This window comes from Oncorhynchus keta, chromosome 10, assembly GCF_023373465.1.
Source record: "Oncorhynchus keta strain PuntledgeMale-10-30-2019 chromosome 10, Oket_V2, whole genome shotgun sequence".
Classification (NCBI taxonomy): Eukaryota; Metazoa; Chordata; class Actinopteri; order Salmoniformes; family Salmonidae; genus Oncorhynchus; species Oncorhynchus keta.
Window position 1 is genome coordinate 32,275,799 of NC_068430.1, and position 17,394 is coordinate 32,293,192.

General features: G+C 51.2%; 1 protein-coding gene across 1 annotated transcript in view; it reads right to left on the bottom strand.

The window, feature by feature from the left end:
• LOC127931912 (translation initiation factor IF-2-like) overlaps positions 1-17,394 on the bottom strand; it is a 46,315-nt gene that overhangs the window by 10,646 nt on the left and 18,275 nt on the right. The window contains exons 3-5 of the mRNA XM_052526050.1: positions 11,938-12,201; positions 9,106-9,829; positions 5,498-5,579 (exon numbers count right to left, since the gene is read on the bottom strand). Coding sequence (XP_052382010.1) covers positions 5,498-5,579; positions 9,106-9,829; positions 11,938-12,201 — 1,070 coding nt within the window. The remainder of the gene's footprint in view (positions 1-5,497; positions 5,580-9,105; positions 9,830-11,937; positions 12,202-17,394) is intronic.

The following is a 17,394-nucleotide window of genomic DNA, read 5'->3' on the forward strand; positions in this document are numbered from 1 at the left end:
CTGGCCCACACAGCTTTTTGGAATTCGGCTGACCTGATTGGCTGATGACGGCTCATTAATCTTGATGCTGCACCTGCAGAGGGGCTAAGCGCTACCTATAATCTCATCCCAGTATATGTGTGTGTGGGGGGGGCGTGCGTGCGTGCGTGCGTGCGTGTGTGTGTGTGTGTATTTCATCCTGCTATACCAGCATTATCCGTGACAACACCGCCCTTGCAACATATTACGCAGTCCCTCACCTGAGGAGAAGGAGGAAGAGGAGGGGAGGGAAGGAGGGACAGAGCTGAAATTAATACTGTGCGTGTGTCTGTCTGCAACAAATTCTCACCGTTTGACCAATTTCATTTCAGATTCTGACGTTTGTCCATGTTCCTCTAAATGTCAAATTTTACGTTTTTGAGGTGTTTTGGATACCCTGGGTTGCTCTTCACGGCTGGATTGGGCATTAATTCCGCAGGGTTAAGTAAAAATGTAAGGTTTAGGTAGGGTTAAAACAAAAGCAACTTCACAATCAAGTTTAGGCATCAAAGTTAAGGGTTAAGATTTGGAATAGGGTAAAAGAAAAAATAAGTGCCTATGACTAGGATTATACACGCTATCCTCAGAGCTTAAACTCACGGTTTACACCAGCCTGACCACAACACCCGAGCAAAACTCAAACCTACTTGATGGTAATAGTGCTCACCGTTGCCCCTAGTGGTCGGTTATGAAGGCATCTCCCGACGTGCTGGGTACCTGGACAAACGTCGGATTTCGAAATGGATCTTGATGTGTCTGTGTGTCTGTGTAAGATGACGCAAAAATCAATACTGATCATAAAGAGAGAATAACTAAACCCAGACGGTCAGTACACTGCCAGAGATGTGCCTCTCCCTTCCTCCCTCTCTTTACCTGGCTGCAGTGATAGAGAGAGAAATTGTGTGAATTCATGGATTTTCCCCTGGTCCTCGTTCTCTCCCTCTCTGCTCACTCCCTGGCTGTGATGAAAGACAGAAAGAAGGGAAGAGTTTGAACGGATGAGTTTTGGCTTGACTTCACTCAAGTTTAAGCCGCAGCCTCTGGCCCTGAGGGTCACATGTTCAATCCCAATGCTAGGCACTTGTTTTTTAGTGTTTGTTTTAAGCCTTTCCCAAACCTTAACCATTAACTTAACCAGTAGGAATGAATGCCTGAACTTAAGTTGAAGTTTCACTTTTGTGGAGTTTAACTAACACCTAAGATATGGCAACACATGGCGTAATTAAACGTCGAGCCATGGCGTAATTAAATGTCGAGCCATGGCGTAATTAAACGTGAAGCCATGGCATAATTAAACGTCGAGCCATGGCGTAATTAAACGTCGAGCCATGGCGTAATTAAACGTCGAGCCATGGCGTAATTAAACGTCGAGCCATGGCGTAATTAAACGTTGAGCCATGGCGTAATTAAACGTCGAGCCATGGCGTAATTAAACGTTGAGCCATGGCGTAATTAAATGTCGAGCCATGGCGTAATTAAACGTCGAGCCATGGCGTAATTAAACGTCGAGCCATGGCGTAATTAAACGTCGAGCCATGGCGTAATTAAACGTCGAGCCATGGCGTAATTAAACGTCGAGCCATGGCGTAATTAAACGTTGAGCCATGGCGTAATTAAATGTCGAGCCATGGCGTAATTAAACGTCGAGCCATGGCGTAATTAAACGTTGAGCCATGGCGTAATTAAACGTCGAGCCATGGCGTAATTAAACGTTGAGCCATGGCGTAATTAAATGTCGAGCCATGGCGTAATTAAACGTGAAGCCATGGCGTAATTAAACGTCGAGCCATGGCGTAATTAAACGTCGAGCCATGGCGTAATTAAACGTCGAGCCATGGCGTAATTAAACGTCGAGCCATGGCGTAATTAAACGTCGAGCAATGGCGTAATTAAACGTCGAACCATGGTGTAATTAAACGTCGAGCCATGGTGTAATTAAACATCGAGCCATGGTGTAATTAAACGTCGAGCCATGGTGTAATTAAACGTTGAGCCATGGTGTAATTTAAAGTTGAGCCATGGTGTAATTAAACATCGAGCCATGGTGTAATTAAACGTTGTGCCATGGTGTAATTAAATGTCGAGCCATGGCGCAATTAAACGTCGAGCCATAGTGTAATTAAACGCCGAGCTATGGTGTAATTTAAAGTTGAGCCATGGTGTAATTAAACATCGAGCCATGGTGTAATTAAAAGTTGAGCCATAGTGTAATTAAACGCCGAGCTATGGTGTAATTTAAAGTTGAGCCATGGTGTAATTAAACATCGAGCCATGGTGTAATTAAAAGTTGAGCCATGGTGTAATTAAACGCCGAGCTATGGTGTAATTTAAAGTTGAGCCATGGTGTAATTAAACATCGAGCCATGGTGTAATTAAATGTCGAGCCATGGTGTAATTAAACGTCGAGCCATGGCGTAATTAAACGTCGAGCCATGGCGTAATTAAACGTCGAGCCATGGCGTAATTAAACGTCGAGCCATGGCGTAATTAAATGTCGAGCCATGGCGCAATTAAATGTCGAGCCATGGTGTAATTAAAGTTGAGCCATAGTGTAATTAAACGTCGAGCCATGGTGTAATTAAACGTCGAACGTCGAGCCATGGTGTAATTAAACGTCGAGCCATGGTGTAATTAAACGTCGAGCCATGGCGTAATTAAACGTCGAGCCATGGTGTAATTTAAAGTTGAGCCATGGTGTAATTTAAAGTCGAGCCATGGTGTAATTAAACGTCGAGCCATGGTGTAATTAAATGTCGAGCCATGGCGTAATTAAACGTCGAGCCATGGTGTAATTAAACGTCGAGCCATGGTGTAATTTAAAGTCGAGCCATGGTGTAATTTAAACGTCGAGCCATGGTGTAATTAAACGTCGAGCCATGGTGTAATTAAACATTGAGCCATGGTGTAATTTAAAGTCGAGCCATGGTGTAATTTAAAGTCGAGCCATGGTGTAATTTAAAGTCGAGCCATGGTGTAATTTAAACGTCGAGCCATGGTGTAATTAAACGTCGAGCCATGATGTAATTAAACATTGAGCCATGGTGTAATTTAAAGTCGAGCCATGGTGTAATTTAAAGTCGAGCCATGGTGTAATTTAAAGTCGAGCCATGGTGTAATTTAAACGTCGAGCCATGGTGTAATTAAACGTCGAGCCATGGTGTAATTTAAAGTTGAGCCATGGCGTAATTAAACGTTGAGCCATGGGGTAATTAAACGTCGAGCCATGGCGTAATTAAATGTCGAGCCATGGCGCAATTAAACGTCGAGCCATGGTGTAATTAAAAGTTGAGCCATAGTGTGTCGAGCCATGGTGTAATTAAACGTCGAACGTCGAGCCATGGTGTAATTAAACGTTGAGCCATGGTGTAATTAAACGTCGAGCCATGGCGTAATTAAACGTCGAGCCATGGTGTAATTTAAAGTTGAGCCATGGTGTAATTAAAGTCGAGCCATGGTGTAATTAAACGTCGAGCCATGGTGTAATTAAATGTCGAGCCAAATTAAACGTCGAGCCATGGTGTAATTAAACGTCGAGCCATGGTGTAATTTAAAGTCGAGCCATGGTGTAATTTAAACGTCGAGCCATGGTGTAATTAAACGTCGAGCCATGGTGTAATTAAACATTGAGCCATGGTGTAATTTAAAGTCGAGCCATGGTGTAATTTAAAGTCGAGCCATGGTGTAATTTAAAGTCGAGCCATGGTGTAATTTAAAGTCGAGCCATGGTGTAATTTAAACGTCGAGCCATGGTGTAATTAAACGTCGAGCCATGATGTAATTAAACATTGAGCCATGGTGTAATTTAAAGTCGAGCCATGGTGTAATTTAAAGTCGAGCCATGGTGTAATTTAAAGTCGAGCCATGGTGTAATTTAAACGTCGAGCCATGGTGTAATTAAACGTCGAGCCATGGTGTAATTTAAAGTTGAGCCATGGTGTAATTTAAACGTCGAGCCATGGTGTAATTAAACGTTGAGCCATGGTGTAATTAAACGTCGAGCCATGGTGTAATTAAACGTCGAGCCATGGTGTAATTAAATGTCAGCCATGGTGTAATTAAACGTCGAGCCATGGTGTAATTAAACGTCGAGCCATGGTGTAATTAAACGTCGAGCCATGGTGTAATTAAACGTCGAGCCATGGTGTAATTTAAAGTCGAGCCATGGTGTAATTTAAAGTCGAGCCATGGTGTAATTAAACGTCGAGCCATGGTGTAATTCTGTTACTGCTGCTACGCCACAGGTTGGTGTATTATTTGGAGACTGGGTTGCACCCTTCCTCCTCTGTTTCTTTCCTTTTTCTCTTTCACCCTTTTCATCATTTCTTGCTTTCCCACTTCACTTCTTCTTCCTGTTCTCCTCCTCCTGTCTCCTTCTTCACTCCACTCCTTTGTCGTTATCCCATTTAGTTGTAACAAACAGGTGTTGGTTTGGATCTGGCCGTCACTGCTTCTCCTAATCTCTGCCCCTTAACCCCCCCAGCTTTGTAAAACCAAACCAGAGTCAGATGGTAATCCCCTGTTCTAATCCTCATCTGAATCCTAGTTTTGATTTCAGATCTCATCCTGATCTCAGATGGACTACAGGAGCAGGCTCTCACTGAGCTCCTGAAGATACTAGGATATCTCAAACACCAAATGTAAACTTGTGAAGCACATTCTGTCTGAATGATTCAAGCACAAAGTGAACAATCAAATATGATATTGTGCAGCTGAGCTGCAATGTGTTTGTCTGCGTGTGTGTGTGTGTGTTGCAGGACTGCAAGTGTTATGGGGGTAGTTTGAGCACTAGCCCTCTGCTCAGTCCTGATTTAGAATTAGATCTATTTCTGTTCACCCCCGGGAAATACTCAAATCTGCCATGGAATGCGATGTGTGTGTGTGTGTGTGTGTGTGTGTGTGTGTGTGTGTGTGTGTGTGTGTGTGTGTGTGTGTGTGTGTGTGTGTGTGTGTGTGTGTGTGTGTGTGTGTGTGTGTGTGTGTGTGTGTGTGTGTGTGTGTGTGTGTGTCTACATGCTTAATGCGAAATAGCAGGGAGTGAGGCTGAAGCCATGGTCAGTAATTCATAACCAGAGCATTATAGTCCAAGCCAGTCTCACCTTGGGGCTCCATAAACACACAAACACACACATGAACACACACACCAACATTGGCACGTACACACATTGGCACATACCCACACATTGGCACAGGGAACCGGGTGATCCTTGAGATATCTGAACATTCAGTCTACCACAGTCATATCTCGTACTCCACATACCATTCCATGGGGATTACAGAAACCTGACATAATTAACCCCTTTGACACGCTCCTCTTACTGATACTACACATAGACACACAAAAACACACGCAAGCACTCAGACACACAGAGAAAAAACAGGCAGACACACAGAGAAAAAATAGCCCGACACACAAACACAGTCCTCATGTGACACCAAACACTGGAGGATTTGGTATGGGAAAGAATCGGTGAGTACTCACCTCAGGCTCCCCCTGTGCTCCGCGGCTCCACTGCAGAATGGGTTGGTTACGCCGTGCACACACTCGCACTAAAGCACTCCGGCTGTGTGTGAAGACAATGAGACCGGGCAAGTGAGGGAGCAGCAGGCAAAGAGAAAAAGAAGGGAGGTGTGAGGAGGGGGGATTGGAAAGAGTGATAGAGAGAGAGAGAGAGAGAGAAGGGTTTGTGTGGAAGATATATGGTGTTCTTAGAGCCTATGTGGAGAGATGGAGGAGAGGAGAGATGGAGTAAAGGAGAGATTGAGGAGAGATGGAAAGATGGAGTAGAGGAGAGATTGAGGAGAGATAGGAGAGGAGAGATGGAGTAGAGGAGAGATATAGGAGTAGAGAGATGGAGGAGAGAAGAGATGGAGTAGGGAAGAGATGGAGGACAGAAGAGATGGAGGAGAGGAGAGATGAAGTAGAGGAGAGATTGAGGGGAGATATAGGAGTGGAGAGATGGAGGAGTGGAGAGATGAAGGAGAGGAGAGATGGAGTAGAGGATAGATGGAGTAGAGGAGAGATGGAGTAGAGGATAGATGGAGGAGAGGAAAGATGGAGTAGAGGAGAGATTGAGTAGAGGAGAGATGGAGTAGAGGAGAGATTGAGGAGAGGAGAGATGGAGTAGAGGAGAGATTGAGGAGAGATGGAGTAGAGGAGAGATTGAGGAGAGATGGAGAGATGGAGGAGAGTGAAGAGATGGAGGAGAGATGGAGGAGAGTGAAGAGATGGAGGAGAGATGGAGGAGAGTGAAGAGATGGAGGAGAGATGGAGGAGAGTGAAGAGATGGAGGAGAGATGGAGGAGAGTGAAGAGATGGAGGAGAGATGGAGGAGAGTGAAGAGATGGAGGAGAGATGGAGGAGAGTGAAGAGGGAAAAAATAAATGGGTGCTAAAAACAAAACAATCCTGAAAAAAAGGGTCCCAGACGAAGCCAGGTTTCTCTCATTCTGTTCTTTTGTGTGTGAGTGTGCGTGTGTGTGTGTGTGTGTGTGCGTGTGTGTGCGTGTGCGTGTGTGTGTGTGTGTGTGTATTTGGCTCTTTGCCCTAAGAGAGAGACAGACCAGAAAGCAAAGAGGTTGAAGGGGCTGACAGTATGAGAATTTGTTTGTTCGTCAATTGACTTCTGTCTTGTGCACTCTTCTCAGTCTGGGTGACTTGCTGATGTTGTGAAGGGGCCGATGTCTCTTCTCCTCGTCTCTTCTCTCCTCTTCTCAGTCTGGGTGACTTGCTGATGTTGTGAAGGGGCCAATGTCTCTTCTCCTCGTCTCTTCTCTCCTCTTCTCAGTCTGGGTGACTTGCTGATGTTGTGAAGGGGCTGATGTCTCTTCTCCTCGTCTCTTCTCTCCTCTTCTCAGTCGGGGTGACTTGCTGATGTTGTGAAGGGGCCGATGTCTCTTCTCCTCGTCTCTTCTCTCCTCTTCTCAGTCGGGGTGACTTGCTGATGTTGTGAAGGGGCCGATGTCTCTTCTCCTCGTCTCTTCTCTCCTCTTCTCAGTCTGGGTGACTTACTGATGTTGTGAAGGGGCCGATGTCTCTTCTCCTCGTCTCTTCTCTCCTCTTCTCAGTCTGGGTGACTTGCTGATGTTGTGAAGGGGCCGATGTCTCTTCTCCTCGTCTCTTCTCTCCTCTTCTCAGTCTGGGTGACTTGCTGATGTTGTGAAGGGGCCGATGTCTCTTCTCCTCGTCTCTTCTCTCCTCTTCTCAGTCTGGGTGACTTGCTGATGTTGTGAAGGGGCCGATGTCTCTTCTCCTCGTCTCTTCTCTCCTCTTCTCAGTCTGGGTGACTTGCTGATGTTGTGAAGGGGCCGATGTCTCTTCTCCTCGTCTCTTCTCTCCTCTTCTCAGTCTGGGTGACTTGCTGATGTTGTGAAGGGGCCGATGTCTCTTCTCCTCGTCTCTTCTCTCCTCTTCTCAGTCTGGGTGACTTGCTGATGTTGTGAAGGGGCCGATGTCTCTTCTCCTCGTCTCTTCTCTCCTCTTCTCAGTCTTGTCGTTTATTTGCTCACTCTGTCCGTCCACATCACTGGTTGGGCTTCAAGTGAAAGCAGTACTTTCCTTCTTTTCTCCCCTCACACCCCTCCTTAGGGAAATACTTCTACCGGATTAGTGCTCTACTGTACTACCCTTTTCTCTCACTCCCTCTTTCCTTTTCTCATTTTTCTGTCATGCACGCCCAGTTCACACTAGTGTGGTACACCCCCTCCCAAAGCCCCTAGGGATAAGTCAGAGATTCCACACACACTCATCCACGCACACACTCGCACACAACCAGGTGTGTGAAGGATTGGGAGAGCTCACTCCTCTGGCAGAGGCACAGAAAAGCCAATTCTCCACTCCCAATTATTCTGCTCTCAAGTCGCCGGATGGAGAGAAGGAGAGAGAGAGAGCGAAGGAACGAGAGAAAATCTCTTTGAGTGTCTGCACAGAGGGGAATTAATTAGAATGGAAAGAAAGATAGAGTGAGTCTCTCTCGTTCCTCTGCTGGAGTCCTGAGAATACTCCACAATTAGCCAGAGTCCCAAACACAGCCTGCAGGGCTGGAGACAGGAGAGAGGGAAGGAGGGAAAAGAGAGAGGGAAAGAGATTAAACCAAAATGAAAAATGCCAAAGGGACATTTAGAAGCAGAAGTTGTTAGGAAATGATTAGAGTTTTTATATATATACCCGTCACACGGACTGGCTGTCCGGAGTGCAAATCCTTTCTTCTCTCTTCTCTATTCCTCTTTTTCTTTTCTCCTCCACTCCTCCATCCGTCCATGGGGCTCTGGATAATCCATAGAGGAAACTGGAACGTCTGGAGTATCTTAAATGGACAGAGTTCACTCTTCCTCTCTTTCTCCACTCTTTTTCCTCTCCTCTACCTCTTCCAGCTTGTTGGCTGATCATTTTCTTGACCACGGTGGTAACACAGAGTGTGTGGGTTAGAAGGGCGTGGGGACTGGAGAGAAAAAAAGAAGGATGGCTGGATGGATGGAGTGAGAGGGAATAAGATACAGGTGGAGGTAGTGATGACACTGGGAGAAATAGGAGAGATGGAGGCAGGTGGAAGGGATGAAGAGCAGCTGTGTGTGTGTGTGTGTGTGTGTGTGTGTGTGTGTGTGTGTGTGTGTGTGTGTGTGTGTGTGTGTGTGTGTGTGTGTGTGTGTGTGTGTGTGTGTGTGTGTGTGTGTGTGTGTGTGTGGAGGGGGGATCCTTTCCCACACACCTCCACCACCCCATCACTGAAGCAGAAAACAATAAAGAGAAAGGAGGGATCGATGGATGGATGGATGGGGTGGTGGTGAATCAGCCGACTGCCTCGTTCCTTTTCTCTCCGCTCTCCTCCCTCTCTCCACTCTCCTCCCGCTCTCCACTCTCCTCCCGCTCTCCACTTCCCTCCCGCTTTCTGCTCTCCTCCCTCTCTCCACTCTCCTTCTGCTCTTCATTCTCCTCCCTCTCTCAGCTCCACCCGCTCTCCGCTGTACTCTCTCTCTCCACTCTCCTCCCGCTCTCTGCTCCCGCTCTCCGCTCTCCTCCCTCTCTCCACTCTCCTTCTGCTCTCCACTCTCCTCCCGCTCTCCACTTCCCTCCCGCTTTCTGCTCTCCTACCTCTCTTTGCTCTCGGCTCTCCTCCCTCTCTCCACTCTCCTCCCGCTCTCCAATCTCCTCCCGCTCTCCACTCTCCTCCCGCTCTCCGCTCTCCGCTCCCGCTCTCTGCTCTCCTCCCGCTCTCCGCTCTCCGATCCCGCTCTCCGCTCCCGCTCTCTGCTCTCCTCCCGCTCTCCGCTCTCCGCTCCCGCTCTCCGCTCCCGCTCTCCGCTCTCCGCTCTCTTCTCCGCTCCCGCTCTCCTCTCTCTGCTCTCCTCCCGCTCTCCGCTCTCTGCTCCCGCTCTCTGCTCTCCGCTCCCGCTCTCTGCTCTCCTCCCGCTCTCCGCTCCCGCTCTCTGCTCCCGCTCTCTGCTCTCCGCTCCCGCTCTCTGCTCTCCTCCCGCTCTCTGCTCTCCTCCCGCTCTCCGCTCCCGCTCTCCGCTCCCGCTCTCTGCTCTCCTCCCGCTCTCCGCTCCCGCTCTCTGCTCTCCTCCCGCTCTCCGCTCCCGCTCTCCGCTCCCGCTCTCTGCTCTCCTCCCGCTCTCCGCTCCCGCTCTCCGCTCCGCTCCCGCTCTCTGCTCTCCTCCCGCTCTCCGCTCCCGCTCTCCGCTCCCGCTCTCTGCTCTCCTCCCGCTCTCCGCTCCCGCTCTCCGCTCCCGCTCTCTGCTGTCCTCCCGCTCTCCGCTCCCGCTCTCCGCTCCCCGCTCCCGCTCTCTGCTCTCCTCCCGCTCTCGGCTCCCGCTCTCTGCTCTCCTCCCGCTCTCCACTCTCCGCCCTCTCTCCTCTCTCCGTTCTCCCTCTCTCAGCTCTACTACCTCTCTCCGCTCTTCCTCTCTCCGCTTGCTCTGCCCTCAAAGAACAGAAATGTCTCATATTCACAGAATACTCCCTCCTTCCCTGACACACACACACAGTTCATTAACATTCACTGGTTCTCACTGTGACACGCTTGGCTAACCCACTCTCAGAGACGGGGCTGAGCAAGGAGTAGAATTTTAATAGAGGGAGGTGAGAAAGAGAGAGGTTGTGAAAGAGGGAGGGAGAGGAAAGTACTGAGGGAGGGAGAAGAGAAGGATAGGGAGAGAGAGTGAAAGAACGGTGGAGGGAGTAAGAGGAGGGGGGTGTATCAGACTAGCAGGTGTCCTCTGTCTGATTCTGTCAGTGAATAGACTGTCCTTCTATACCAGTTTGCATTGTTCTGTGTGTGTTTGTGTGTGTGTGTGTGTGTCATTCTAAGCTGCACTCATGGGGATAGCTAGGTACTGAGCTGAATGGCAGATGGGAAAGAAAAACATGATTTTGCCCTAAATATTCATAATCTCATTTCTCTCAATAGAACCCAATACCTGTAGGTTTGGTGTTGGCTCACCTTTCATCACTGACTTTCTGATTCAATTCATATTGTCTCCAGGTTTCACAGTCTATTATAACTTCAATCTCATAGGTTTCTTTACTCACTGATGTAATTAAATTACCTATGAAACACAAAGAAACTGTAGTTGTTCTTGATAATAATAACCATTCTTTATTACAAGATGTTTGTCATCATCTCTGTGGTTATGAAAAACCCTGTGTTTGTGTGTGTGTGAAAACTGCTTTTCTTAAATGTCAGGTAGAGCACAGGCGTCCCCATCCCTCCCCCATACCTCAGGAAGCTCAAGGGTAATACTTTTATTAAAGATCATGGTGATTGGCTGCTGAGAAGCCAGTGCCCTTTTCCACTGCTATGACTGACAGAAGTGAGGGGGTCCTGGGAAAGAATGTTGGGGGTGGTTTGAAGGATTGTGTGTGTGGGTATCCTTCCTCTGATCTCTGAAATGCAATAAATCTCTCAAACAGAGAATGTGCCTGTTACACTGGTACTATCATGCAACCGTATATGCCCCCCCCAACTGTCTAGCTACGTGTGTGTTGGACAGTAGGATGTGGACACGGTTATACAGTACAGTATGAGTGAGTGTCGTTTCTTCAATAAGGGAACAGTCAGTGAGCTTCCCTTTCTTTCTTTGAGAGCCTGTGCCTTTTTCACGGTCATTGTGTGTGTGTGTGTGTGTGTGTGTTTCACAGGGCTTTGTCTGGCCCCTCTGAGGCTGAGGGCTCGACTCAACACAGCCATGTCCATCGAAGCCATTCGTCACGCCTAAGGAGTGTGTGTGTGTGTGTGTGTGTGTGTGTGTGTGTGTGTGTGTGTGTGTGTGTGTGTGTGTGTGTGTGTGTGTGTGTGTGTGTGTGTGTGTCATAGCCGAGCGGTGTTCGACCCCCAGACACAGAGGATAAGTTAGCCTCCACCCTGTTGCCATGGCAGCGTCTAGCTTTATTAGTGTCCCACTTGGAGTACCACACATGCCACGCCACCCTACCCCGAGGCGCTTGCGTTTTGGAGCAGTTAAGAAACTTGTCAGGAATGAGAGATGGGTGATGCGTGGCTAAATGAAGCGGAATGGAGGAACCGCCACACGATTTCACACTAGGGTAGCCTGCGGCACAGCCACACAAAGCACACACAGCAGACACACACACTCACACGCTCGCACTCACACACACACACATACACACAGAGGCAAAACGAGATGCCCGAGATGAATGTACTTTAAATACAAATTCCTATTCTCACTCTGCAATACTGTATCAATATTCACCAAACCATACCCATATCCCATACCATTTGTTCTGAGAACTAACTCCCATATCAATACCCTATAAACCCAACCCCATATCTAGTCTATGAACCATATCCCATTTCCACATCGATTACAACTAAGCCTGCCACAGTCCATTAACCAAATGACCCAGTCTTACCAAACCAAACAGCCCAATAGCTATTTAGTGTGTCAGACAGTTCAGTCTGGAGACCTGGGGATCTGATGATCTGGAGACCTGGGGATCTGAAGATCTGGGGACCTGGGGATCTGAAGATCTGGAGACCTGGGGATCTGAAGATCTGGAAACCTGGAGATCTGGAGACTTGAAGATCTGGAGACCTGAAGATCTGGGGATCTGGAGACCTGAAGATCTGGAAACCTGGGGATCTGGAGACCTGGGGATCTGGAGACTTGGAGACCTGGGGATCTGGAGACCTGGGGATCTGGAGACTTGGAGACCCGGGGATCTGGAGACCTGGAGACCTGGGCAACTGTTAAACACTGTGAACGGGGGCTAATTGGACAGCATGGAAGATAACAGTCCCTCTGGAAAAGTGGAACGAATTACATTTTTACATTTTCTATTCTCTTTCCCCCCTCCTCTCCTCTTTTTTTTTTAGCTATTGGGCTATCAAGTGTTGGTGTTTTCCTCCCAAAGAGCAGAGAGGAGAACAGGGATGCAAGGACGCATGTCGTAGAGAATACTAAACATTCTGAGGGTTCTCAGACACAAAGGCCTGTACACACACACACAAACAAACAGACACACACGTACACTTACACACGTGTACACACACACACACGCACGCACGCGCACGCACACACACACACACACACACACACACACACACACACACACACACACACACACACACACACACACACACACACACACACACACACACACACACACACACACACACACACACACACACACACACACACACACACACACACACACACACACACACACACGTACACTTACACACACATACACACACACACTGTTGGGTATTAGAGTACCCCTGGCGGGGGCTGAATAGAATGTGTTTGTATCGGCTGCTCAAACACTAAGGATTATGGGGGATACGAGGGGAATGCTAAAACCAGGAGGGAGGGCAACGACCTTGGCAGTGGGGAGGAGAGGGTAGGAGAAGGGGGAGGGGGAGGAGGAGGGGAGTTGAGAAAGGAGGAGTGAAAAGGATGGAGAAGCAAGCAGTGACACAATATAAAGCATTTTAAGGCACACACGCAGCTGCTCTCGCCAACGACACACACACACACGCACCTACAATACACACACCTACACACCTAAGCACACACACAGGGCCACTCAGCTCAGAGAAGTCAGCTCAGACAGATCCAGCTCAGCCCCTGAGCTCCATCACTATCAGATATTCATTTAGAATAGAAAATGAAATGTTCATGCAACAATTGTTAGTTCATCGTATTGTATTGAATCCAACTGAATCACATTGATTCGTTCCACTAATCAAATCGAATCGCACCGAATCATTTCAAACTAAAAGTATCATTTCTGTATCGTATCAGAGCCCATGTATCTACACTCTTAGAAATAGGTGCTATCTGGAACCTAAAAGGGTTCTTCGGCTGTTCCCATATGAGAACCCTTTGAAGAATCCTTGTAGGTTCCAGGTAGAACACTTTTGGTTCCAAGTAGAACCATTTTGGGTTCCATGTAGAACCCTTTCCACAGAAAGTTCTACCTGGAACCATAAAGCGCTTTACCTGGAGCCAAAAAGGGTTCTCCTTTGGGGACAGCTGAAGAACCCATTGGAACTTTTTTGAAGAGGGTAGGTGCTTATCAAATCATGTTTGTAAAGAGATGCACATTCCTAGAATATAACCTATACTTCTACAAGCGGCAGGAGAAAATAAAATTGCAGTTTTCATTTGGGTCCTGTAATGGGGTGGTATGTGGGAACATGCTGGGGCTGTGTGTTAATGTGTGTGTGTTAATGTGTGTGTGGTGATGCGTCTAGCAGGGTAATAACCGCAGATTGGATCGTCAGATCATTTCTACAAGCGAGGAGAGAGGCAATCAGGGAGGGAGGGGGGAAGCGGAAGTTGAGAGGGGAAGCGGAGGTTGAGGGGGAAGCGGAGGTTGAGGGGGGAAGCGGAGGTTGAGCAGGGAAGCGGAGGTTGAGCAGGGAAGCGGAGGTTGAGGGGGGTTGAGTAGTGAAGCGGAGGTTGAGGGGGAAGCGGGGTTGAGGGGGAAGCGGAGGTTGAGCGGGGAAGCGGAGGTTGAGCTGGGAAGCGGAGGTTGAGCGGGGAAGCGGAGGTTGAGCGGGGAAGCGGAGGTTGAGCAGGGAAGCGGAGGTTGAGGGGGGAAGCGGAGGTTGAGGGGGATGAGGGGGGAAGCGGAGATTGAGGGGGGAAGAGGAGGTTGAGGGGGGATGAGGGGGGAAGCGAAGATTGAGGGGGAAGCGGAGGTTGAGGGGGGAAGTGGAGGTTGAGGGGGGAAGTGGAGGTTGAGGGGGGAAGCGGAGGTTGAGGGGGAAAGCGGAGGTTGAGCGGGGAAGCGGAGGTTGAGGGGGTTGAGGAGGGAAGCGGAGGTTGAGGGGGGATGAGGGGGAAGCGGAGATTGAGGGGGGAAGCGGGGGTTGAGGGGGGAAGCGGAGATTGAGCGGGATGAGGGGGAAGCGGAGATTGAGCGGGGAAGCGGAGGTTGAGCGGGGAAGCGGAGGTTGAGGGCGGAAACGGAGGTTGAGCGGGGAAGCGGAGGTTGAGCGGGGAAGCGGAGGTTGAGCGGGGAAGCGGAGGTTGAGCGGGGAAGCAGAGGTTGAGGGGAAGCGGAGGTTGATGGGGATGAAGGGGGAGCGGAGGTTGGAAGCGGAGGTTGAGGGGGAAGCGGAGGTTGAGGGGGATGAGGGGGAAGCGGAGGTTGAGGGGTGTCGGAGGTTGAGGGGGAAGCGGAGATTGAGAGTGGGAAGCGGAGTTTGAAGGGGGAAGCGGAGGTTGAGCGGGGAAGCGGAGGTTGAGGAGGGAAGCGGAGGTTGAGCAGGGAACCGGAGTTTGAGCGGGGAAGCGGAGGTTGAGGGAGGAGGTTGAGTAGGGAAGCGGAGGTTGAGGGGGAAGCGGAGGTTGAGGGGGATGAGGGGGGAAGCGGAGATTGAGGGGGAAGATGGAGGTTGAGGGGGGGATGAGGGGGAAGAAGGAGATTGAGCAGGGAAGCGGAGGTTGAGGGGGAAGTGGAGGTTGAGGGGGAAGTGGAGGTTGAGTTGGGGAAAGCGGAGGTTGAGCGGGGAAGCGGAGGTTGGTTGAGTAGGGAAGCGGAGGTTGAGGGGGATGAGGGGGAAGCGGAGATTGAGGGGGAGCGGAGGTTGAGGGGGAAGCGGATTGAGCGGGATGAGGGGGAAGCGGAGATTGAGGGGGAAGCAGAGGTTGAGGGGGAAGCGGAGGTTGAGGGGGAAACGGAGGTTGAGGGGGAAGCGGAGGTTGAGGGGGAAGTGGAGGTTGAGGGGGAAGCAGAGGTTGAGGGGGAGAAGCGGAGGTTGATGGGGATGAGGGGGAAGCGGAGGTTGAGGGGGAAGCGGAGGTTGAGGGGGATGAGGGGGAAGCGGAGGTTGAGGGGTGTCGAGGGGGAAGCGGAGATTGAGGTGGGAAGCGGAGTTTGAAGGGGGAAGTGGAGGTTGAGCGGGAAGCGGAGGTTGAGGGGGAAACGGAGGTTGAGCAGGGAACCGGAGTTTGAGCGGGAAGCGGAGGTTGAGGAGGTTGAGTAGGGAAGCGGAGGTTGAGGGGGAAGCGGGGGTTGAGGGGGATGAGGGGGAAGCGGAGATTGAGGGGAGAAGCGGAGGTTGAGGGGGATGAGGGGGAAGCGGAGATTGAGCAGGGAAGCGGAGGTTGAGCGGGGAAGCCGAGGTTGAGGGGGAAGCGGAGGTTGAGGGGGATGAGGGGGAAGCGGAGGTTGAGGGGGAAGCGGGGGAAGCGGAGATTGAGGGGGAAGCGGAGGTTGAGGTGGAAGCAGAGTTTGAAGGGGGAACGGAGGTTGAGCGGGGAAGCGGAGGTTGAGGGGTTGAGTAGGGAAGCGGATGTTGAGGGGGAAGGGGGGTTGAGGGGGAAGCGGAGGTTGAGGGGGATGAGGGGGAAGCGGAGATTGAGCAGGGAAGCGGAGGTTGAGCGGGGGAAGCGGAGTTTGAGGGGGATGAGGGGGAAGTGGAGATTGAGCAGGGAAGCGGAGGTTGAGCGGGAAGCGGAGGTTGAGGGGGAAGTGGAGGTTGAGGGGGTGATGAGGGGGAAGCGGAGATGAAGGGGGAAGCGGAGGTTATGGGGGGAAGCGGAGGTTGAGGGGTTGAGTAGGAAGCGGAGATTGAGGGGGAAGCGGAGGTTGAGGGGGATGAGGGGGGAAGCGGAGATTGAGCAGGGAAGCGGAGGTTGAGCGGGGAAGCGGAGGTTGAGGGGGAAGCGGAGTTTGAGGGGGGATGAGGGGCGAAGCAGAGATTGAGCAGAGAAGCGGAGGTTGAGCGGGGAAGCGGAGGTTGAGGGGGGAAGTGGAGGTTGAGGGGGGATGAGGTGGGAAGCGGAGATGAAGGGTGAACCGGAGGTTGAGGGGGAAGCGGAGATTGAGGGGGAAGCGGAGGTTGAGCAGGGAAGCGGAGGTTGAGCGGGGAAGCGGAGGTTGAGGGGGGAAGCGGAGGTTGATGGGGATGAGGGGGGAAGCGGAGGTTGAGGGGAGAAGCGGAGGTTGAGGGGGGATGAGGGGGGAAGCGGAGGTTGAGGGGGGAAGCGGAGGTTGAGGGGTGATGAGGGGGGAAGCAGAGATTGAGGGGGAAGCGGAGTTTGAAGGAGGAAGCGGAGGTTGAGCGGGGAAGCGGAGGTTGAGCGGGGAAGCGGAGGTTGAGGGGGGAAGCGGAGGTTGAGCGGGGAAGCGGAGATTGAGCGGGGAAGCGGAGGTTGAGGAGGTTGAGTAGGGAAGCGGAGGTTGAGGGGGGAAGCGGGGGTTGAGGGGGGATGAGGGGGGAAGCGGAGATTGAGGTGGGAAGCGGAGGTTGAGGGGGATGAGGGGGAAGCGGAGGTTTAGCGGGGAAGCGGAGGTTGAGGGGGAAGCGGAGGTTGAGGGGGGGGAGGTTGAGAAGGGAGGTTGCGGAGGTTGCAGGGGGATGAGGGGGAAGCGGAGATGAAGGGGGAAGCGGAGGTTGAGGGGGAAGCGGAGGTTGAGGGGAGAGCGGAGGTTGTGGGGGAAGCGGAGATTGAGCGGGAAGCACGGAGCAGAGGTTGAGGGGAAGCGAGAGGGGTGAGCGGGGAAGGAGAGAGGTGAGCGGGGAATGAGAGGGGTGAGCGGGGAAGGAGAGGGGTGAGCCGGGAAGGAAAGGGGTGAGCGGGGGAAGGAGAGAGGTGAGCAGGGGGAAGAGGAGAGGGGTGAGCGGGGAAGGAGAGGGGAAGCGGAGGTTGAGGGGGAAGCGGAGGTTGAGGGGGAAGCGGAGGTTGAGCAGGGAAGCGGAGGTTGAGCGGGGAAGCGGAGGTTGAGGGGGAAGCGGAGGTTGAGGGGGAAGCGGAGGTTGAGGGGAAGCGGAGGTTGAGGGGATGAGGGGGAAGCGGAGATTGAGGGGGAAGCGGAGGTTGAGGGGGATGAGGGGGGAAGGAAGATTGAGGGGGGGGGAAGCGGAGGTTGAGCGGGAAGCGGAGGTTGAGCTGGGAAGCGGAGGTT